This window comes from Eulemur rufifrons, chromosome 21 (assembly GCF_041146395.1).
Source record: "Eulemur rufifrons isolate Redbay chromosome 21, OSU_ERuf_1, whole genome shotgun sequence".
NCBI classification, from domain to species: domain Eukaryota; kingdom Metazoa; phylum Chordata; class Mammalia; order Primates; family Lemuridae; genus Eulemur; species Eulemur rufifrons.
Window position 1 is genome coordinate 15069684 of NC_091003.1, and position 23761 is coordinate 15093444.

The following is a 23761-nucleotide window of genomic DNA, read 5'->3' on the forward strand; positions in this document are numbered from 1 at the left end:
CTCAGTGACAATTTGTTGGTTTCACTTTTTTTTTTTTTTTTTTTTTTCAATCTTCTTTGCCATGTTGAGAGGCAGGCCCTGGCTGTCTCTCCCAGGGAAGGGTCCATCAGGAGCTGGGTGGGCTGGCCCTGGCCCTGCGTCAGGTGGGAACTGACGGCCTGGTCTCCTCTGCTCTCTCCTAGCCTTAACGAGTCGATGCACTTGATCACCAAACAGCTGCAGTTTCTGTGGGGGGTGCCTCTGATCCGGATCTTCTTCAGCGACATCCTGAGCAAGAAGCTCCTGGAGAACCCGGAGCCAGTCCACGTGCCCCCACCGTCCCCGCAGAATGTGCTTCCGGTGAAGAGTGAGTGGCCAGAGCAGGCCTGGCCCCGGGAGGCTGCTTGGCTGACGTACAGCTCACGGTTCTCCCTGCATGGATGTTCCACACTGTGGGACGCCCTAACTTCTCCCACAAAGATTCTGAGGCTGCCTAGATCAAGCTCACATTTAGCAAAACAGTGACAGAAAATGCACAGGAATCGCAAACAAGGACCAGGGAAATATACATAGATGATCAAAATCGAGATCACGTGTACAGAAGAACATCCACAGATAGAGGTTCCACGAGGGCCACTGTGGCTGTCTCTGAAGTTCAGTTTGGCTGTGAACTTTCTAGGAGCCAAAATGAAAAGGGATTTTTGGACCCCTTTCTCTCTTCTCATTTCTTAGGGGAAGTAGAGCTTTTCTGAGTTCTTAGTCTTAAAATAAATCTCCCACGTGGGATTCATTAACCAAGGGCTACCGAGTCACAGACCAGGCTACCCCGTCAGCAGCGTCCCTGTGGCAGCATCAGTGATGGCTCCATAGAAAGGTTCTTGCCCCCTCTGATGAAAGTTAAGGAAATGCCACTGACACAATTCAGTAGAGTTCCCTGCCTATGGCAAATTTTCAGTTTTGAGGTGGCTTTTCTTCTACTAAGTGAATTGCAAAGCTCTTATCTCATAGCTAGCAGTGAGGAAAGGCTCAGCAAATGTAAATCCAGTAGGATATAAGTGGGAAGGTTTAAAGCAAACACAGAATGCCCTTCAAAACCAAGTCTCAGTATTTGAGGTTGTCAAGCCTTACTTCCCTCTAAAAGCACAGCAAATGGAGACTCAGCCAGGGCCCCTACCTTTGTCCCCCTCTCCTAATATAATATAGTCCTCTGAACTTTTACCTTTGTGGAGACTGAAATCAGGTGATAGAGTACAAGAATCCTATGTAAGATTTGACTATGCCTGGCTTGTTCTGAGAAAGTTTTGGATATTGTGAAGAGGTCTTTGAATTACACCTGAAAACCTATCGTTAATGCTTTTCTGACTTATGCGAAAGAAATTCTTGAGTCAGAGCAACTGCCCCGCTGTTTGGCCCTGGCTGTAAATCTGGAACTGTACGGAAATGCTCTTCCCCTTCCAGGGTGGCATTTGTCATACGGCTGAACTTCCGCTCACATTTCTGCTTTTCTCCATGCCAGATATCCTAAAACGTGCGTTTCAAAAGTCTACATCAGTCCGGAATATTCTCAGGCCTGTCGGGGGCAGACGCGTTGACTCTGCAGAAGTCCAGAAGGTCTGCAACATCTGCGTCCTCTACCAGACCTCGCTGACGACGCTGACCCAGATCCGGCTACAGATACTCACAGGTTCGCAGCCCTGGGGTGGCGTCTTCCATCTCTCAAATCGAGCAATTTGTCTTCAAAAAAGTTGATACTTGTTTTTTTCTGGCTTCCTTGACTCAGAAAATAGATTTTTGAGGAAGGGTGTTTCTAAGCTGTTGTTCTTAGAGATTGGTACACCTCGGGTAAATAGTTCAAGGTAACCTCAGTCGTAGCACTTCCATCTTGTTGCTCCTACCCAATTACGAAGTACAATTTACTTTTAAAAAGTTACTTTTTCTGAATAGAAAACTGGAAAAGGCCGGGCGTGGTGGCTCACACCTGTAATCCTAGCACTCTGGGAGGCTGAGGCAGTAGGATCGCTTGAGGTCAGGAGTTCAAGACCAGCCTGAGCAAGAGTGAGACCCCCAATAGCTGGGTGTGGTGGCTCACGCTTATAGTCCCAGATACTCAGGAGGCTGAGGCAGAAGGATTGCTTGAGCCCAGGAGTTTGAGGTTGCTGTGAGCTAGGCTGACACCACAGTACTCTAGCCATGGTGACAGAGCAAGACTCTATCTAAAATAATGATAATAATAATATAAAAAAAAAACCCCATAAATCACACTTCTCACTTTCGCACTTATATACCCATTCTTCACATGTTTATAGAGTACCTGTATGTGCCAGGCACCGAGGATAAAGAGGTAAACAAGACAGCCAAGTCTCTGTTCTCAAGGTGATTAATTCTAGGTTAGGGAGACCAGCAATAAGCATGTAAAAGGTAGGTTCAGTATGATGATGGGCTCTGTGAACGTGAGCATGATGAGAGACAACGTTGGCTTGGACTAGAGCAGGGCTTCTCAGATAGTCCTTTGTTGCCGGGGGGCTGTCTTGTGCACTGTAGGATGTTTAGCAGCCCCTGGCCCCTCCTCATAGATGCGTCTTCTCACCCAGTTGCAACAGCCAAGCGTGGCCAGATGCCCCCTGGGCAGCAAAATCCTCCCCAGTTGAGAGTCGCTGGCCTGGTGTAGTAGCGATGGAGGTGGAGGCGGGAGGACTTTGGGTGTGTTTTAGAGCCAGGGTCTCATTGGCAGATTGGATTTGGCGGTGTGAGGACCAAAGGTTTCCAAGATGATACCAGATTTGGGGCCCAAGCAGCTCTGTGGATGGTGGCACCATGTTCTTAGCTGAGGAAACCCAGCTGGGGGGTGGGGCCCGTCGGGAATCTGTTGTGCCATGGCTGTGACAGTGTAAGCTGCCTGTGGGGCACGCGGGTGGGGGTGTCCAGCAGGCCTCTGAGGACACTGTGGGAGCATCAGCCAAGGGATGTAGCCTGTGTGTCAGTCCTTGTGGCCGTCAGGAAGCAGACTTAGCACGTCCTCTGTGTCACCTTGGCTTCCCCAAGCTTCAATTTTTGTGTGATATTTCAGAGCGTCTCTGCTGTGGTCATTCCCTGCATTCCCATTTTTAAAGTAAGTAGAATAATAGTGGATGAGAGGAAGATGGCTAAATGTGGCAGTCCCGCAAGATGGTTTAAGACAGGGTCAGCGAACTGCTGCCTGTGGGCCAGATCCAGCCCGCTCCTTGTTTTTGTAAATAAACTTCTATGGCCACGCAGCCAAACGTGTTCTTTTACGTACTTTCTGTGGCTGCTTTCGTGTCCCAGTGGTAGCATTGAGTAGTTGTGACAGTGTTCAATTAAATTTGGCCTGAGAATGCCTCTTCGTACTTTGAGTCCTTAGGAACTGCAGCCTAACTTAGTATATAAATAACTGAAAGCCCGACTTAGTAGTGTTCAGTATTCTTATAACAAGTAAGCTGAGTCTCCACCAATCACAGCAGCACGGGCTGCTTTCTGATCACACCGTGTTCAAATGAGGCAGATGCTAGGCTGTAGCCAATCCAGCTGTCTCTGCACCTCACTTCCGTCTTGTCCATGTGCCGCCTGGCCAGGATGCTAACCGGAGCTCTCTGGACCTCCTCTGGCTCTGCAGGCTGCTGGATTGGCGAACTGTTTTTTGCTCAATCAAACTCTGCTAAATTTAATTTAATTTAAATAGCGGAGACCTCTGGCCCACAGTGCAGAAAAATATTTACTCTTTAGCCCTTTCCAGAAAAAATGTGCAGATTGAAAACATAAATGGGCCGGGCGCGGTGGCTCACACCTGTAATCCTAGCACTCTGGGAGGCCGAGGCGGGTGGATCGCTGGAGGTCAGGAGTTCGAGACCAGCCTGAGCAAGAGCGAGACCCCCGTCTCTACTAAAAATAGAAAGAAATTATATGGACAACTAAAATATATATATACAAAAAATTAGCCAGGCATGGTAGCCATGCCTGTAGTCCCAGCTACTCGGGAGGCTGAGGCAGTAGGATCACTTAAGCCTAGGAGTTTGAGGTTGCTGTGAGCTAGGCTGATGCCACGGCACTCACTCTAGCCCGGACAACAGAGTGAGACTCTGTCTCAAAAAAAAAAAAAAAAAAAGAAAACATAAATGTTAAGTCAAACAGTCCTGAGTTCTTTTCCTGACTCTGACACTTACAGGCTGTGTGATTTGGGGCCATTTATTTAACTTCTGTGCTTTAGTTTCCTCCCTTATAAAATGGAGATGACATTGGGTTTCACAAGGCAGAAGGGAGACAATGCATGCACAGAACTCAGAAGGGACTTGGCCACGGAGGAAGCACCCAATAAATGGTGTAGCTGTTATTATCTTTGTTGTTCTCATGGTGACCATGCTTTTCTTGCCAATCCCGCCGCCTTCTCTAGCACATTAAATGTTCACTCATAAACACTGGATGGGAGAAACGAGCGGCCAGACGGAGCCCCCACCTGAAGCTTGGGTTTTCCTGTCCTTTTCCAGGTCTCACTTACCTCGATGACCTGCTGCCCAAACTGTGGGCGTTTATCTGTGAGCTGGGGCCCCACGGAGGGCTGAGGCTCTTCCTGGAATGCCTGAACAACGACACCGAGGAGTCCAAGCAGCTCTTGGCCATGCTGATGCTGTTCTGTGACTGTTCCCGGCACCTCATCACGTAGGTGGACCTTTGTGGGGCTGAATCCCTTTCCTAGAATTCAGAGAGGCCAGATTACAGTGTCATTGAGGAAGTAATTGCCGATGTGATTACTGCATACATGTGCACCTGTGTGGAGGGACATTGTAGGAATTAGACAAGGAAACATTTACAAGGTGGGCGGCACACCACAGGTGTTCAGCAATTGTTCCTGTCTCTTCAGGGGAGCTGGGTCAGCACTGCTGAGTGTGGGCTTCGAGGGTCTCCTGGGGGTGGGTTGAAACCGCAGCTCAGCCATTTCCTTGCTATGCTAGGTCGATTCCTGGGAAATTCCAGAATCAGACAGCCCGGGTGCAAACCCTGGCTGAGCCTCTTCCTGAGACACCTGGGCAAGGGATCAAGGGATTCAGCCCTTCTGTGACTCAGTTTCCTCTTCTGTAACTGGCAGTAACAATAGCACTTACCCTTCGGGGATTAAAAGAGATCATGCAAAGTGCTTAGCGTAGTCCCAGAACACAGGAAGAGCTCAGTGCTTGCTGGCTGTTATTATCATCAAGCTGACCCTGAGCAAGTTGCTTAACCTCTCTGAGTGTCAGTTTCCCCATTAGGATGGAGAGAATATTACTAATCTGATGGAGAGTAAATGAGAAAAGGAATGTCAAGTACTGGGTACAGTGCCTGCCACAGAGTGGGAAATTAACCAAATGTTAGTCCCGAGCGGTTCCTTTGTTTTTTAAGCGTATGTGTCTGCTTGTGTATTTGGTATTCTGTTAATTTCACTTTTTCCCCAAAGGTTGTTGAAGAATTAATTATACGACAGAATGGACCTCAGGCAATTATGTTGAGGCTAGAAGACATTAGCAGGAGGGGATCAGGGACACATGGGTGGCAGATTGGGTGACAGTCACAGAGGAAGGGGCTCACTGAGCAGCTGGGGCGGGAGCAGGAGCCTGGTGCTGCTGGTGACCAACCGCTGGGTGAGGGGGGAGCCAAGAGTACGGCATGTTCTAGTGCGTGGAGGGGTTTCGGGAACTTTTCAGATAGAGCTGTATGTTAAATGGCTCGTTTATTCATATGCCCTTTCAAACAGTCATCTGTTCACTCACAAATACTTATCAAGTTCCTACCAAGTGTCACTAGCGTCTGTCCTAGATGGGGAAGAAGATTGAACAGTTTTTTTCAATAAACACACTCTCGGTCAAAATTCCTTGACATTTAAGCATGAATGCAGGCGTGAATAGGGAAAAGTGTCACAGTTAGAGCTTTATGAATAAGAAAAATATAGAGTAGAGCTGCTTTTTTTCTTAATTATATTTTTTAACTTTTTACTATGGACCATTTCAAATTCATACAAAGTGAAAAGAATAACATTAATATAACAAACCCTCATGTGCCCATCACCAGCTTTAACAGTTACCAACTCACAGCCAGTTTTGCTTCATCTAAACCCCCACCTGCTGTCCTTGCCTAGTTTATTTTGAAGCAAATCCTAGACATCATATCATTTTATCTGTAAATTTCACATTAAGTTATCTCTAACAGATAGAGCCTGCTTCTTAATCTTGTTCATGTTGCCTATTAAGCAGTCCAGGTCTCATTTCTTTTCACAGTGGGATGTTCTGAATAATTTTCTGTCTGATTTAGGATCCTTGATGACATTGAGGTTTATGAAGAACAAATTTCATTCAAACTGGAAGAGCTGGTCACCATCTCCTCTTTTCTGAACTCCTTTGTGTTTAAGATGATCTGGGACGGAATCGTAGGTAAGGTAAAGGTGTCTGCCACCATTGGACTGATGCTACACCCATGGAGGCCAAGGAGTCGGTCGCATCAACTGATTCTTTGCTTTATTGTCTGTTAAAGTTAATAGAAGATGCACATTTATTCATTCACATCATTGGAAGTCTTATTTCTTCACTCTCTGACCTCTTAAGATAGTAGCGTGGTGATAAAGTCTCACTCTCCCAGGCGTCCTTCAGGATTTGCATGTATATGATGATTGATTTTGCTCTGCGTCTCCTTTTGATTCTTCAAGTTGATTCCCATGAAGATAAGACATGTGTCAGTTCACACTCCAAACTGAGAGTCCCTCCCGAGGTGTTTCCAATTGCTCAGTGCAAAGCTCCTTAGATGGAAAAGGTCCTCTGCACGACACACTAGCGGGAGGTGGCATGAGCGATGGTGTCTGAGAGATACTCAGGCCCCGCAGACGCTCAGCACGTACCCAGGGTGCCTCGTAATTCCTCTGGTTCCGCAGGAAATTCGGAGTGAGGGAGATCAAGGACTTGCCGACTGTGGCAGACAAGCGCTGTCCGCCCTCCTCTCCGCTTCTCACTCCGCTTGCTGAGTGTGACTCTCCTGTTTGCCCCACAGAGACCGCCAAGGGCGAGACCTTGGAGCTCTTCCAGTCTGTGCACGGGTGGCTGATGGTGCTCTATGAGCGAGACTGCCGGCGACGCTTCGCCCCCGAGGACCACTGGCTGCGAAGGTGAGCACCAGGGGTGGGCAGGGGTTCATGGAAGCCGGAGTCTGCCCCGTCACGCCGCCCACAGCAGAGGTGCCCGCGTGCCCAGGGCTCGTGTTCTAGGGCGGAGGGGACTTGCTCCCTCTCCTTCGTTTCATCTGTTTCTGTGTAAAGAGCTGCTGTTCTGTGAAGCACCTGTCAGGATGCTTCTGCTGCGACCTGGCAGTCGCTTCCGTTGAGAAATATTTACACCAAATATGATTAGAGTTAATTAGTGGGGACAGAGCCAGATTATATTTCGCAGACATGTCTTATCCAGGCTGGGAAGAGGTCTTTCAGCGGAGCTGAGCAACAAAGTAAAATAGTTAAATGGCAGTTTTTGTCGGCAGAATTAGCAGGGTAAAAACTGCTTTTAGGTTTTTTTGGAGTCTGGGGTTGGGGAATCCTCCTACAACAGCTAAACAGAAGAGCACGTCAGCATGTCATCAGTGACATGTCAACTCTTACGCAACTGTTGAAGCTGTGGCATTAGAGCAGGGCTGGCGAAGGTTCCCTGTCAAAGGGCCAGATGGTTTTAGGCTTTGCGGAGCAGACAAGTGTCTGTTGCAGCTACTCGCTCTGCCTCTGCAGCACAGAAGCAGCCGTGAGACAGAGATGCATACATGAATATGAATGAGTACGGGTGTGTTCCAGTCGAACTTGACAAAAACAGGCAGCAGGTCGGATTCGGCCCACATGCTATAGTTTGCCAATCCTGCACTAGAATGTGGTTTTCTTGTTTTAATTATCCCAAACCCATGTCTGTCTTCTTAAGGGATCTCAGACCCAGTCTGCTCTTCCAAGAACTCGACAAGGACAGAAAACGGGCGCAGTTGATCCTACAGTATATCCCTCATGTCATTCCTCACAAAAACGTGAGTTGCACCCAGGGCTCCCGGTGGGCGTTTCTGTTCCGCCACGTGGTTCCTGACTTCCCGTCTTTACTATAGCAACTGGAAAGGACAAAACGAGATCATTCATTCAGCAGACGGAAACGGAGTTTGCTCTTACTCCATGGCAGGTGTTACGCTAAGCACTGGGGCTGCGGGTCTGGCGCCCACTGGCCTTCTGAGTCTCCTGTTTTCCAAGTGTGGCATTCTTAGCTCCTCCAGCGAGTCCTCGTTCAAAGTAGCATCCAGCCCTGCATCTCCTGGGCCTCATCCAGTGTGGTGGCATCTGATTTAAAACGCAGCACCTTGTTTTGGACCTGTGTGTCTGTGAATTCAGCCTTTGGCCATAGCATCCCCTTAACAAACAGTCTGGGACCCCCACTCTGTATATCTGCACCTCACAAACAGGACGCTGAGGCGCCTGGTGTTGCCTCAGGGTATTTTAAATTTTTGAAAGGAACATAGTAAAAATGCTATGTGAACTACTAAAGGTACATTGTTTCAATGTTTGATTGCACTACATTCTTTTCAATGATCTATTTGCAAAGCTGAGTTTTAAGAATGACATAAAAGTATTTTCTATTTCAATGTGTATGCATTTGTAAAACACAGCTATTAAGTTCTTAGGACATGAATACTCTAAGTTGTTAGGACCTAACTACTTAAGAAACAGAACTCGTAGGGATTTCTTCTGGCCTAGGAGTGCCATGGAAACAGTCCCTGAGACACTAGGGGACCTGTGAATAAGAGACTCTGGGAGCCATTGAGATGGACTGGAATGGCTTCCAGGCTGCGTGCTCATCCTCACCATGTTTTCCTTTGGGGAATTTTGCTTTAGGTTGCCACCCAGGCTATTTGTCCTGGGCTCATAAAATGCCCTCCCTTGGGAAAATAGGACCTTGCTGGTCCCCCGGCCACTGTCCTGCTCCCTGTGATTGCGCCAGCAGGTCCTGCGGGAGTGTTTGAGGCTTGGCGTGTTCAGAGTGTTTGGGGCTTTCCTGTTGTCTCCTCCCATCTCAGGCCTTATGTCCCTCTTAATGGTGTGTGTGCTGCCCTCTGCCACTGAAACGTTCTTGTTACGCACACAGGAGAGTAATAGGCTCTCTCTCTCTCTCGTCATTACATTATGTCATCTGCGCCTCTCCCTTGTTCTTGGTCTCACTCCAGTGGGGGCCTAGAATGCCTTTCTTTAAAAGCCTCAGCCTGGCCTGGCTCATTCTCTCTCTTACGTTGCTTTTACCCGTCGATTTGCGACTCATCCCCCGACTGTGAGGTGAGCAGGGGCCGTGTAGTGTGGTGGTCCCTGTGTGGGATCTGGATTTGACTCTGGCCCCTCTGCCCACTAGCTCTGTGACCTTGGGCAAGTCAGCTTCCTCAGCTGCAAGACGGGGACAGTGATCCTCATCCGGATGTCTACTACAGTCGCTGAGGTTTCTCAGCCCTTGGAAGCTGGATAAGGTTGCCCTGAACCCTCTTCCACACACCGTGGAAACCCAGAGCCCCGTCCAGGCTCCCTGTGGTCACCCCTGTCTCTGCAGTTCTACTTCTGTGTCTTCTGCTGTCCCCACCCCACTGGACTGACTCAGATGTGAATCTCCTCTTGCGCCGCCTCATGTTCTGCAGAACAGCACCCCTTGTTCAGATGATCACGCTAAAGATTTGGGGGTCACAGGAAGCAGCTGTGTTGTGCACCACACAGCCCCACATGACTTAAGTACCTGTTCCCGAAGGTCCCGCAGCAGTAGGGAGTGACAGGGGCACCCTGCGTTCATGGCACAGCCTCCCTTGCTGGGTCCTTAGTCCGCTCTCTCCCTCGCATGTGGCCCTGGAACCCCCAGAGTGTTTGTACCATGCAGAGTATTTCAGTCCTCATTTCCAGGCTTGTAAACCAGCCACCTTAAGACGCTGCACTGAACGATGGTTCCTCCACCGACTGCATCCGCCTTCTCAGGGGGCCATCGGCAATTGCTGCTTCTGTTACGATTAAATGAAAATGCACTAGGCCCGCCCCATATATAGTTAACCCTATTACTATTGTCATTATTACTGTTCTTATTTGTATTTAATAAAGCTCTTGACTTTGGGGGAGATTCCCGTTTTTTTAAAAAACAGCTGGATTTATGTATTCATTTGGCCGACTTTATTTGAATGCTATTAGGGTGGTGGGGTGGGGCAGAGGGTCTTGCTCTCCTAAAGGGACTTATCAGAATCTTGAGAGTCAGAAGAAAGGGTTCTTTTCAAGCAATAATGGAGAAATATCACTGGCGTGACTGTGGTGGGCTTGAAGGCACAGAGAAGGCAGATGAAAAGGTCAGGGATCTTTATTCTGTAGGATCATTTTTAAAATTTCTGACAGTGGGAAAAATTATCTTTGAAATGTTTTTGTTTTTTAGATTCATAATATTGATTTCCTTTAAAGCAGGCACAGCTATATAAAGCAGCCTCTGTAACTTGTTCTGCCGCCAGGTTCTTACGGTGGATTATTGACTGAATGAGGAGAATGATTTTCTCCTGAACTGTTCTAGCTGGACTATAGCTGCAGCCAGACCACTCCTTCTGGAACATTCCTTCCTTGGCACGTATTGGGCTGTATTTCTGATTCCCAAAAGTGTTTGGGAAGTGTTTGCTGTTCTCAGAGGTAGCACTCGGATGTACTTCTCACCGTACATATCAAGGCATCCCATTCTGGTTGGATCTCATGTGATGTGAATTTCAGTGGCTTTGTGGGGTGTTTTTATGGAATCATCTGTTGTTGAGCCTGTTTCTGGTCCCACCTTTGCTCTTTTCAGAGAGTTCTGCTGTTCCGAAACATGGTCATCAAGGAGAAGGAGAAACTGGGTCTCGTGGAAACCAGCTCGGCCTCCCCTCACGTCACTCACATCACCATCCGCCGGTCCCGGATGTTGGAGGTGAGTGTGAGGCCTTCGGAATTCTACCACAAAGAAGCGTGCTCTGTAAAGCGCAGGCCGTTTAGTGATGATACATTGCCTCCGACCTGTTCTTGTCACTCCGTGATCTAAAAAGTCTGAAATGAAGGCTCTGGGAGCAGGAAAGGGGTCATTTGTCCCGTTGACTGCTCTGAATAGCTGCTTGGTTAAATGTGTCCTCAGTGCTGGCGACCCTCGGTGTCTTCGTTCCAAACCCGGGAGGGCCCCTGCGAGGGCGGGAACTGCCAGTTACAGCCTCACTGACATCCTCACGTCTGTGCAAGCTCCGCTGGTCCCAGTCGGCACTTTGCCCGGACTCCCAACTGTGAGTTTAGCGTAGGTGGAGTTGGCGGTGTTATGTTTACTGCCGTACAGAGAAACACATTCATCATAGAGCCAGAGGTTCTTTGTCGACAGAAACACGAGATACGAGGGAAGCGGCTTGGCCCACCTTAGCCAAACCCGTAGTCTGGGGTTACCGCTGTATGACAGCATTATGTAAATTAGAGATAGGTACCCTATCCTCATGTGTCAGAAAATTGTCATAACGTATTGATTCTGTTAGAACACGACTCTGACTTGCTAGAGGATGGTCACCATAAACCTAGGCCATCTGTGTCTTCCACGCCACAGCCTCCCAGGGTTGTGCAGTGCACAGCCTGCCCCTGCACACTGGTCCTGCCGGCAGTGGAACTGGTGTCTGAGCCACAGGCCCCAGGCCCAGGAGGGGCTTGTCTTGACTGTTTGCCCCGTTTGCACTTTAGACGTTTATCACATTCCAGCCACAGTTTCTCATTGGTATATTCCACAGTGTCAGACAGTCGTGGGTTGTAGCCACACCCACCAGCCGCAGCCCTTCCTCCCCACCCCTCTCCATCCTCTGCCGCGCTGCCTTAGCACGGAGTCTGCGTCGCTCCTTGCCGGGGAGCTCCTTCGAGTTTCCCCTGGCCGCTGGTGGTCGACCCCGACAGCTGCGGAACTGTGCAGCGTGTGTTGAACAGTTGATGTTTTTGACGGTCTGCAAGGTGGGCATGAGGAATTTACGTGCCCACAGGGCCCTGCAGGCCACGTGAACGAGTGAAGCTGGCTGAGTACATCCTGTTGCAGGAGCGTTTTATTTGAGTGCTAAACGTAGGGATCCACTTCCGCTGCTGTCTCCCGTTGTTCTTGAGACATCGCCCTCAGTCTGTGTACCTCTACTTAAGAGCAACCCCATGAGTGAGTTGATACATGACAACTGACACCCGGGGGAGCAGTGGAGAAGGTGGGTGAGTAAAGAGCACCCCCAAAAGGCCCCCTCTCCAGCCCCTCCTGAGTTGCCATGTGGAGCTATGGGCTCTATGATGCTGTGAGTCTTTAAGGGAAGCCCCAAATTTCAAATTTTGTATGAAATCCCCAGATCTTCCATGTTGTGAACTAATTAAATTTTGCAAAGCGCCTAGAAGGTCAGGTTACACCCATCTTGCCACCGAATTCAACGTATAGGCCACCAGTTTCCAATTTCTGCTTTTGACTCAGAACAAAAAAAAGCCCAATTGTGTTATGTGTTATGGAAACTCCCTTCTCCAGCACTTTCCTCAGTCGACCTGGATGCACCTCCCTGTCCCTCAAAGTCTCCGGTCCCCCAGCTGATCATACCACTCAGCGGTGGCCAGCACGCACTCACTGGAAGAGTCTGGGGTGGTGTGGACTGTGGTGTCTCCTGACAGTGGCAGGATCCACTGACGCCCTCCTCAAGTGTCATTGCTCAGGGGAAATTCACTTGCCATCCATTTTTTTTTCTTTTAGAGATAGAGTCTCACCCTGTCTAGGCTGGAGTACAGTGGTGTGATCACAGCTCACTACAGCCTCAAACTCCTGGGCTCAAGTAATCCTCCTGCCTCAGCCTCCCCTGTAGCTGGGACTACAGGCGTGTGCCACCATGCCCAACTCATTTTTAAAAATTTTTTAGAGATAGCATCTTGCTGTGTTGCCCAGGCTGGTCTTGAACTCTTGGCCTCAAGTGATCCTCCTGCCTCTGCCTCCAAAAGTGGCTGTGATTACAGGTGCGAGCCACTGCGCCTGGCTCACATGGGCCTCCTTTTTAAAACACATCCCTCAGGGACAACAAAGGAGCGATATCTATCTGAGGTTTTAGGGAAGTCCATTTTCCTCTTTACTTTCTGTTAGAGAAGGGGAAAAGGTCCTTTATTCAGTTACCTCAGTTGTTCTTATGGTCCCTTTGGTTATTAGAACATGATGGCTCAGTGGCCTTTGCTTGATTTGGACACAAGGGGGCATCCACAAGCTGATATCAGAAGCATATTGTGCTGCTGGGCTTTTATCCTGTTTCCTCCCCTGTGGTCTGAATTGAAGGCTGTGCTTCTGCACTAGGCTTCCAGGTGTTGGTCTAAAGTCCTGCAGGAAGGCTCTCCCTCCCAGGAAGTTAAGTGAATTGGGGCTGGAACTGTGGCATTTCAGAACTGGAAGGACCCTCAACCCTTTCCTCTTCCCTGTCCAAGGCAGAACTGAGGCCAGAGAAGTTTGGTTCTCCATCAGGGTTGATTGGGTGTCAGTGACAGAGGCGGGCCTGGGCGAGGCCTCCCTGTCCCAGCTTCCTGTTCTCTGTGTCTGCACGTCGAAGCCCGGTGGGGAAGAGGAGGGCTGGGCTCACGCTCACCTTCCCGGGAGACATGCACGCTCCTCGCACAGCCACACGCGTTCCAGAGGGCCGGCAGCACAGCAGGAGAGGTGGGCAGCAAGTCCCCCTTCAGACTCTTGCAAGAAGAGGCCGACGTGGAGCTGACAAAGCAAGACTGAGGTCCGAGTCCACCGAGTGCTTTCACACCCACCGTGCGGTCCGGCCCGAGTAACCACAGACGCGTGTCCTGCTGTGTGTGACGGTGGGAGGCGTGAGGCTGAAGCGAGTGGGGGAAATCCTGCAGCAAGGGGAGCACTTGGAATTCTCCGCCCGTCCTCCACTGGTGCCAAGAGAATCATCCTAAACTGAGACAGAGCGGTTTAAACGCGGTGACAGCTGCATGGTGACTTCCTGTTTCTCCCTCCCCCCCCCATCTAACTTGCTGGTTCTCAAACTTTATGTGCATAAAAAGTACTTTTCAGGTTTATGTGCACAGAACCGTGTTCCTGTTCCTACAGGTGACTCAGGGGACTTCAGAGGTCATTTTTCCCGTGCTCACCGGCTTTGGAGCCTCACCCCTGAGTAAGATTCAGAGGCACCATAGGACAGTCCCTCGGACCACTAAGTGAGCCTGGCGGGAAGGCAGCAGGGGTCCCCAGAACAGGTCTCGCCGTACCGGCACGTTGGTCATTTGCTTTGTGACAAGGTGACCAGACTGGTAGCCGAGTGGCTGCTACGGTGATGGTCTGTCTAACGTCAGCAAAACAGGTGACAGTGCTGCAGTTGTAGCTGAAAGGGAGAAATGTGGCCTGGCTTCAGTAGGGTGGTAGGATTGATTTGTGACTCATTCTGTGACACTGTGTAAAGACATCAGTTTCACTTGGTGACAAGGCCTCTCCTGCTGGGCCATGTCCTCTTTAGCACTGTTTTTTATAGTCGCTGCTCCAAAATAAAAACCTCAGCACCCCAAATGCTAGGAATACATTAGACGGCAGAATCGGAAGCCAGGAACACCTCAACAGATTAGAATGAAGACAAACTTAGCAAGATAATTCAGTAGGGGAACTCCAGAGTTGTGTTCCAGGGGCTGTGCGCGTTGAGTTCTGGATAAGGAAGACGGGCTGAGTGGCTGCATCCCGAGAGAGCTGGCCACGAGCCAGAGGCCCAGGCCTGGCATCACCCCTGCACCCTGGTCTCTCTGCTTCCTGCCTTGGCTCCTACCAGCCTTCTGCTCTGCTGCCGATAGAAAGATCTTTCCCAGGCAGAAAGCCAGCTGTGCTGCTCCCTGTCTGAACTCTGCCATGGCTCCCATTGCCCTCGAGATAGAACCTAAATTCCTCAGCAAGACTAAGGTTCTTCAAGATCTGGGGAAAGGCACCAGGACATGAGGGGTGGGGGTACTTATTTTCATTTTGTAGTGTTCCCTAAGCTTGATTTTTTTTTTTTCCATGAGCTAAATGATACTCTTAGCATAGAGAGAGAGCCATCTTGCACCAGCTTGTTCCATCCTTTGTCTGATGGCCGAGAGCTCGTCATGACTCATTTTGTCTAACTCCCCAGCTCACTGCTCTGCGTCCTCTTGAGGTCAGTCTCCCCTTGCCAAGGAGCGAGACTGTCACATCCCCAAGACGAATCTTCCCTTTTAATAGGCTCTCATTCAAAAGCAGGTGAGAACTGCTCTTGTCACGTACCCACGTGTCCTGACTTGCACATTTAGTGGTTACGGTGGGAAAGCGCCGCCCCGGGGAGAAGGAACCTTGAGGAGGGAGCCCTGAGTTATGCAGGAGGCCTTGGTTTCTAACGGGCTGTGATTCTGCCCTCGGCAGGACGGCTACGAGCAGCTCCGGCAGCTGTCCCAGCACGCCATGAAGGGCGTGATCCGCGTGAAGTTTGTCAACGACCTCGGGGTGGACGAGGCCGGGATCGATCAAGACGGCGTTTTCAAGGAGTTCTTGGAAGAGATCATCAAGCGGGTGTTCGACCCGGCGCTCAATCTGTTCACGGTGTGTCAGGGGAGCGAGAACGGGGCTGACAGTAGCCACATTCGAGGTGACAGATGAGAAGTGAGAGCCGGGCTTACTCATCACGAGGCCCTTAACCTCTCTGCCTCTCCCCGTCTTTTTGCCTCGCAGACGACCAGCGGGGACGAGAGGCTGTACCCCTCACCCACGTCCTACATTCACGAGAATTACCTGCAGCTCTTCGAGTTCGTGGGGAAGATGCTGGGGAAGGCCGTGTACGAGGTAGGCATGTTAAGGAGCAGAGACACGTGAGATAAAATGTTGCAGGCACCGTGGGCTCCTGCGTATACATTCATGTGATCAGGTCACCCGTGTAAACAAACTGTCATTAGAATACGATTGAGGAAAGCGGGGCGGGAACCAAGATCTGGGGCACACAAGTCCTAGGCGGTTTGCATGTGTCATCTCGTTGGATCCTCTCGACAGTCCTGTGACGTGACTGCTGCCGTCCTGTTTGTTTCGGGATGAGGGAGCCGAGGCTTTGAACGGTCACTTGTGCAGAGTCCTGTTGCTAGTTAAGTGGGCAGAATTCGCTAGTTAAGTGGCACACGTCTACACATCCCCCACGGCTGCACTGATCCTGGGGGCTCAGTACTGCACTCGTTCAGTCCTCGTAACTGAGGGGCTGGTGCTGTGCCCGGTGGCAGATGAGAAAGCTGACGGCCCGTGGCCTGGCAGTGGCCGAGATGGGATCGGACCCCTGAGCAGCGTAGCTCCAAAGCCTGTGCCCATAGCCACTAGGCTGTGCTGTCCCTGGGAGGCACCCGCTTGTGTTTGGTAAAGGAGGGGAGATTTTGCTCTCCACGTTGAACACTTAGGAGGGGCCAGAGGCACCCCGGGGCCGGTCTGGAGCCTGAGCCACCCCGCTCCAGGCCCTGCGTCGGGGATCCCGGACCGAGCAATGGAAACTGTTCCTCTACAGGGAATCGTGGTGGACGTGCCCTTCGCGTCCTTCTTCCTGAGCCAGCTGCTCGGGCACCACCACAGCATCTTCTACAGCTCAGTGGACGAGCTTCCCTCTCTGGACTCGGAGTTCTACAAAAACCTCACTTCCATCAAGGTGAGTGCGGAGCGGCAGGGGAGCCGAGCCGGGCACCCGTGTGAACTCGCAGCTCTGTGAGGCCCCCAGGGCTCCCCTTTGTCCTGCACCTAACGCACCCTCTCCTTCCTGCCCTCCTTGGAGCCGCCGCAGGCCCCCACATCCCCTTGTGGGCTCTCAGGACGGATCTGCACAGGCTCCTTCCTCAAAGGGACGAGTGGCCTTTTCCTTTGCTTCAAGCCGTACGGCAGCCATGGTTATTAACCCTGCCGCAGCGGCTCCTCCGGGGCGGGGAGAGTAAAATTCCTCAAGGAGGTAGTCTTCCCCAGCCCCCACGTTTTCCCCTTCTCTGTTGCATTAGCGCTACGACGGGGACATCGCTGACTTGGGCCTGACTCTGTCTTACGACGAGGACGTCATGGGCCAGGTAGGTTGGCCTCGCTGGCTGAGGGCCCCTTCCCCTCCCCGCCGTGGGCTTCCTGAGAGCGGCCCTGCTCTTGCTGTTTTGCCGGGACACAGGTCCGCAAGCTGAGGGTGGGTCTGTCTGTCTGGTCTCTCGTCCCCCTCCCCGCCTGGCCCACCCTCTTCCTCTCACCGTGCAGGAGGGAGGGCACCGGCCTGTCCTTCCACCCTGGCCCAGCCTCTGCCTGCTCGCCCCTCGGAGCGCTCCCACCCAGACCCTGCTTTGCTCATATCGCATTTTATCGCATAATTCCCCTTTCGTAACATTGCTTTTCGTTACCATGGTGAGGATTAACCGTTACAAACGGAGGATTATGGCTTAGGAGAAGGAGCCACCCAAGAAGTACCTCCAGCAGGACCCTGTCCTTGTTCTTGCTCCTCGTGCAGAGCAGAGCAGGAAGCGCAGCCCTGGAATCCGGGGAGCCACTCGTCTCCCCCACGGTGTTTGGCTTTTCTCTAAAGCGTCCCCCCCTTCCGGCTGCGTCCCCGCCGAGGTCCCTGCGCGAGCCTCTGTGTGCGCGTGCACCGAGGGCTGCTTGGGAGAAACCGCACCAGGAGTTCCTTAGCACAGAGCTGCCTTGGGCTGGGGCGTGGCTCACCTCTAGGAGGTCACTCAGTCTCCCTGAGCCACGTTTTCCTTATCCCCAAAAAGTTCCACCTGCCAAACGTGAATCCTCAGTGGGACCAGTCTGCAAACACCACTGGGAGCCCCGCGTGGCCCATCCTCCTGGAAGGCCAGCAAGCAGGCTGGCACGTAACGACTGAGAAGGACACTGAACGCTGTTGTGTTAACCTCCAGTGTCCCCAACTCCTCTGATGCAGAACTCTTCTTTCAAAGAAAGAACGTTGTCCCACAGAATGTTCTCGAAATCATAGCTTGCAGACAAGGTGCTCCCTGGAACCCCTTATGGGAAACATCAGGCCAGGTGACTCCTCAGGGCCCTTTCAGCTTTGCAGTCCCCTGGTGCCACCCTGGGTGTCGGCAGCAGCGGGACTGGAGGTCACTGTTTTTCCTATCTATACCCACAGAGTTACAGCATATTAATAGAATTTCTATTAATATGAACTTTAATTTTGAGGTGACCCACAGAAGCATTTTTGAAGTTGAGGAGAGCAGTTGATTTTATAGAATTTTCAAATCAATCAGATTTTGAGCCTCCCTCCTAACTTACTTAAATTTCTCTCCCGACTATAAAAATGATAAAACTTCCGACAAAAAACTCAGCTATGATATGAGCATAAAGACGAAAGTGAAAGCCACGTACAAGGCCAGTGCCTGGAGGGTGCCCCTGTTCGTGTGGGGCCTGTGACCTTCCGGACTCTTCCCCCCGGCATGCGTGTGATTGCTTTTTGCACAAATGATACCGTCCCACGCATGTTGTTATACAATCTGCTTTTTTTTCCCCACCTTTTCAACAAATACACATTTTCATCATATTTTTAACTAGCTGCACAGTGTTCCAGATGTACCAACATTCATTTAACCGTCCCGCTCTGCTCCTAAATGCCGACACATTCCCTTCCACGACACCCTGAAGCCTTCATACAAATGTTTAAACACAGATTGGCTAAGAAGGAAACCTTTCATATTCATCACAGGGTCTGCTGGTTGATATTTCAGCCTTGACTTTCCGTGAAAAGTGATTGTTCCCAAACACGTCCCCTCTTAATCCCATCATCATCCCGAACGTTTGCGGCAGGCCCCTTCATCTTCGGGAAGTTTTATCTCCCCATCAGAACCGTCTCTAGTAATTACTCCCCTTCTTCTCCCCCAGCTTGTTTGCCACGAGCTGATTCCTGGAGGGAAGACCATTCCTGTTACAAATGAAAATAAGTGAGTAGAACAATTAGATTTTTAAGGTCACCACTTGAAAAGACTTCATTCTGGCTCTCCAGGCTTACGTTGAGAATTTATTAAGATAGATTGAAGTGGAAAGAGGCCATAAATATCATAATGGAATTTACTGGTTACAGTTCATAGGCCGGAATTGTATTAAATTCGATTTGCAAAATAAGAATTGACCATTTATTTTTTTTGCAGTAGCACTTCTAAGGTCAGAGGCAGTCGGGCCACGGGGTTCTTGAATTTAATGACGGCTCCAGATGCAGACAGATGGGTTCGGAGCCACTCAGGCACGCTGAACTGAGCCCGGAGGGCACGGAGGCGGAAAGACACCTTGCAGGGGCAGGTCATTTTGGAATGATAGCATGTGGCAGTTGTATCAAACACTGTTCTTGAGACGACACAGTGATGAATTCAAACGCCCCAGACGGAGGTACTTAGACATGGGGAATTGGAGAGACTCTGAGGCCCAGCAGCTCTTGTCACGGATAACGGGCTTTTAGGAATCTATCATAAATGTCAACCTTTTGGTCCCCAGAAGCAAAACCTCTCAATGCACTGTCTCTGCCCGGCCCTACTGTCAACTAATTAAAACAGCAGAACCTGGCGTGAGGAGTAGACATTAGCCTTTCTGTCAGTCTGTCAGTTTTCTGCCACCAGGCTCAGCCGAGCATCTGAACTGCTAATCGGAACATCAGTCTCTTTATGACAGGTGAGGGCTCAGTCCCACCTGGGGAGTCACTTGGATCAGATGCACGTCACAGTCCAGTGTTCCCGAGCATCGTGTTCCTCTCGGGTCGGGCGGTGCAGTCAGTCTGCGGGCTTGGGAAGTTTTTTATTTGAACTGTCAGAATAGTCAGAAGAACAGACCCTGCTCTCATCATGACTGAGTTATGCCAGCCTTGCCCCTTGGCCACAGGGTGCTAGTTGGAAAACTTGGAAGGAACCAAGCACAGGTCGGGAGGAGCTGCCTGGAGAGCGGGGGGAGGCGGATAGAGAGGGCCCGGTTCGGGGTCAGAGAGCAGGGGTGAGTCCTGGTCCTGACCACCATGCGACCTGTGACCAGTCCTTTGGAGGGAGGGCTGCACATGAGATGAGGTGTATAAAACACCTTCCGGAATGTTGGCCTGGTCCAAGGAGGGGCTTAATAAATGCCGCAGTGATAGTCACCATCGTTGGTTATGTGACATGTCACATGAATCCTGCCAGCCCGAGAGAGGCCCCATCTTAGGTGTCATGGCCTGGGAGTGATGGTAGGAAGTCATTCCCTCTCCTGACCCATACTGGCTGCTGTGTGTGGCGGCCAGAGAAGGCGGGTCGGCACAGGCTGCGCCGGAGATTCCTGCCTTGAAACCTCCTCTGTGGAAACACACTTCACAAACTCTTACACTTTCATAGCGTAAAACCCCCCGGTAAAGACAGGGTGTTCAGTTCGACAGACTAACTTCACAGGCCTGGCAATGCCAGCTTCCCGCTCCTTAGGAGTGACATTTGATCTTGCACCTCCTGAGTGTTGAATGTTTCCCGTACACTCTCGCTCCCTCCGTCTCTCTCTCTCTCTCCATAAAATAGAGCAGTATTAGTAACTTGCTTCAAAGAGCACATGGGAGGAGTAGCAATAATAGAAAAATTCATATTCGAATGTATTCATGTATAGATTTGCTGCCGGATAATTTTTTAAAATAGGGATATTTTCAAGGTCACCAACTTGGACCTGAGCATCGTGGGGTAAAACAGATTTATTTGTACTGTACTAATGTGTAATTTCTGAGGGTCGTGCCTGGGCTGGGCTCAAGTTCTTTAATCTCTGAGTAAATGATTTGATCAGAAATGAGCGATGCTAACAAGCTCATTGGAATGTATTTAGGCCGCTCAGGAGGATCGCGTTATGTTGTGCAGTTGTGGGTGAGGTCATCGCGGCCACAAACGCAGACCCAGCAGACTCTGCTTGGAGCTGTTTGTTGCTGTGACTCCCCGTTGAACCCACACGTAACCAACCGGCTGCATCTGTTTAAAGCATCCTGCAGGCAGGGCCGCCCTGTCGTGGTTTTAGACTCTTGGTCTAGATTAGGAAGGTTTTGATTAGAGTTCTGACATGAAGCAATTTTTCTCTACTTTAGAGCTTATTGGAAGACTGAATTATATCCTAATTGGCTCATGTCCAGAAGGATGAGGTTAAATGAAAGTCCAGAAAGCACCTTCTGTGCTAAGAAGGGTCCTCTTCTTACCTAGAGGATGTCTCACTTTGATTCCTGACATAGTAGGGGGCTGTTCTGATGTATGACCCTGTGGGTGTTTTGGGGAGGAGGGAATGAGGTAATGCCCTTGAAGGCTTAACACATTCACAGTGGCACACAGGAGCGCTGTCATCCTCGTCCTCATTGTCATTGTTCTGGTGACATGCTCTTGTGCTATTTGTGTCTTTAATAAAATGGTTCAGAAATAACTAGACTCATCTTTCAGCCCATTGCTAACAGGCTGCGCCGACCTGTTAATGTCCGTTGTTTTTCTCTTCCTTGCCGGCAACAGAATCAGCTACATCCATCTGATGGCGCATTTCCGCATGCACACGCAAATCAAAAACCAGACAGCCGCCCTCATCAGCGGGTTCCGTTCCATCATCAAACCCGACTGGATCCGAATGTTCTCAACTCCGGAGCTGCAGCGTCTCATCTCCGGCGACAATGCTGAGATGGATCTGGAAGATTTAAAGTAAGGGGCGGGTGAGGCGGGTAGAGTCCTAGAAAGCCAGCTGCCGCCCTCGCTGGGTTCCTTTAGGGGAGTTGTTTTGGGAGCCCCTCTCCAGACGTCCACCTCCCCCCAGAGCGCTGGCTGACTGCTTTGGAGTAAAAGCTCAACCACTTGTCTGCTCAGAAGCTGGGAAGTGGACGCAGGTCCTGAGGACTGGGGCTCTCCGAGGGTCTAGGAGGTGTGGGGATCATAGGGCCTCGTGCTGGCTTCTGCTTGGGAACAGCAGGGCCAGCTCTCGAACTCTCTGCCCATTTAGCTTCCAGGCAGATGGGGTATTAAGGCGTGAACTTGTGGCGTTAAGAGAAGTGAGTAGTGTTGCCCAGGCCTGTCAGAGTCGACTCTGCCACTTACTAAGTGTCCCTGCCTGCCTGTGCCCCCAAGTGCCCGTCAGGGTGTGTGCTGAGCCTGCTGTCGGATTGCTTTCAGGAGGCACACGGTGTACTACGGCGGTTTCCATGGAAGCCACAGAGTCATCATCTGGCTCTGGGACATCCTGGCCTCCGACTTCACGCCCGAGGAGAGAGCCATGTTTCTGAAGGTAGCGTATTTATCACCTCTGTGCGTGCGTCCGTGTGTTCTCAGAAACCTAGAAGGCCGGTTAGGGTAGTAATTTACACTGGAAAAAACGGAATTATCCAGACGGCCTCATGTCATCAGCACATCTCCCCTAGGGAGGCCAGCGGCAGTCAGCGAGGGCCACAGGGCCAGGCAGGGCCGCAGGGACAGGCCCTGCCCGGCGGGCGCAGCCGTCCATCCTCCCCTTCGCCCGTGCTGGCCTTGTAACGTCTCTTTGCTTTCTTTCTGTTCATTAGAGAAGTAAATAATATTTACTACCTTACTTTGGGAAAATACAGATAAGCAAAACTTTAAACAGTCCGTAGTCCCACAAGGAAGAAATTTAAGCTATCTACATTCCTGCTCACCAGGGGCAACCTCTGTGCTCCCTTTTCCTCAATAGTGTAAAACACACAAATGCAACGTCCCAGTGAAATACACCCGCTTGCCTAGGCTGGTACCCATGTACACTTCTGTAAATAGGGTGGCCACTACCCAGGTCCCTGTTCCGGTGTCGTAAGGCTGTACATGCTCACAGTGTTACCCCCAATGCCAAAGCGCAGATTTTCGTTGTTGACATCAGCAAAGAGTATTTTCCAGGACTCTGGATGACACATGGTCTGTGTCTGTGCCATATACATGTATATTTGTATAAAAATGGAGTCATCATCTCATCACCTGATTTTTCTACTTGACCGAATATCAGGAACATTTTGCCATATTCTGGAGGTGAATTTAATCCCTCAAAACATTGTCCTTTGGACTTTGGGGTTTCTCGAAGTCTTGCGTGACCTCTGTTGTTGAGGCCACCTGGTCAGCATCACCACCAAGCAAAATGGCAGCCGGTTCTCTCTCTCCTGGGTTGGTCACCCCGGCTGGGGAGGTCCTCCCTCGGCCCAGCTGATACACGGTGTCCCAGTCATCCCACAGGTGCGGGGATTCGGGTGGGCAGGCGGACATAATTCCAGAAGTTGACTCTGGGAGAATCATCCAGTTTTCCCAGCAGCACCCGGTATCTCACGATCGTGCAGTCACCGCCCCACACAGCAGGTGTGTTTGTGTCTCTGGATAAGCTGTCACCAAACCTGCAGTTCCTTGCCGTGGGCCTGACCTTTTCCGTGGCTGTAGTCAAGCCCCAGAGCCAGATGGAAGTTGTAGCCCTTGCACAGGAGGGGATGTGACCGCGCTTGTCCACACGTAGTGAGAGCAGAGCACCCAGAGGCTTCCCATGCCCTCCGTCCCTCCTCCTGTACCTCCTCCCATCCCTCCTCCTATCCCTCCTCCCGTCCCTCCTCCCGTCCCTCCTCCCGTCCCTCCTCCTGTCCCGAAAGGGTGACAGTCCCTTCCCTCCTTTGACCAGCTCCATATGCAGCAGGCAGCGGGTCTGAGCCGGCCTGGACTGGGCGGTGCAGACACTTCTGTGTGGGTCTCCTCCTCCTTAGAACTAACCGCAATCCCGACACACAGCCCAGTGGCGGGACTGGACGAGGTTGTGCTCCTGGAACGCTCAGCACAGCGTGG

General features: G+C 50.9%; 1 protein-coding gene across 3 annotated transcripts in view; it reads left to right on the forward strand.

Annotated features, from left to right (window-relative positions):
* UBE3B (ubiquitin protein ligase E3B) overlaps nucleotides 1-23761 on the forward strand; it is a 48529-nt gene that overhangs the window by 20478 nt on the left and 4290 nt on the right. For all 3 annotated transcript variants that reach the window (XM_069497394.1, XM_069497395.1, XM_069497392.1), the window contains 14 exons: nucleotides 183-346; nucleotides 1496-1663; nucleotides 4479-4650; nucleotides 6274-6392; nucleotides 7003-7117; nucleotides 7908-8007; nucleotides 10812-10931; nucleotides 15396-15572; nucleotides 15702-15812; nucleotides 16513-16650; nucleotides 16991-17056; nucleotides 18867-18925; nucleotides 21464-21646; nucleotides 22112-22223. In XM_069497394.1, coding sequence (XP_069353495.1) covers nucleotides 183-346; nucleotides 1496-1663; nucleotides 4479-4650; nucleotides 6274-6392; nucleotides 7003-7117; nucleotides 7908-8007; nucleotides 10812-10931; nucleotides 15396-15572; nucleotides 15702-15812; nucleotides 16513-16650; nucleotides 16991-17056; nucleotides 18867-18925; nucleotides 21464-21646; nucleotides 22112-22223 — 1804 coding nt within the window. The remainder of the gene's footprint in view (nucleotides 1-182; nucleotides 347-1495; nucleotides 1664-4478; nucleotides 4651-6273; nucleotides 6393-7002; nucleotides 7118-7907; nucleotides 8008-10811; nucleotides 10932-15395; nucleotides 15573-15701; nucleotides 15813-16512; nucleotides 16651-16990; nucleotides 17057-18866; nucleotides 18926-21463; nucleotides 21647-22111; nucleotides 22224-23761) is intronic.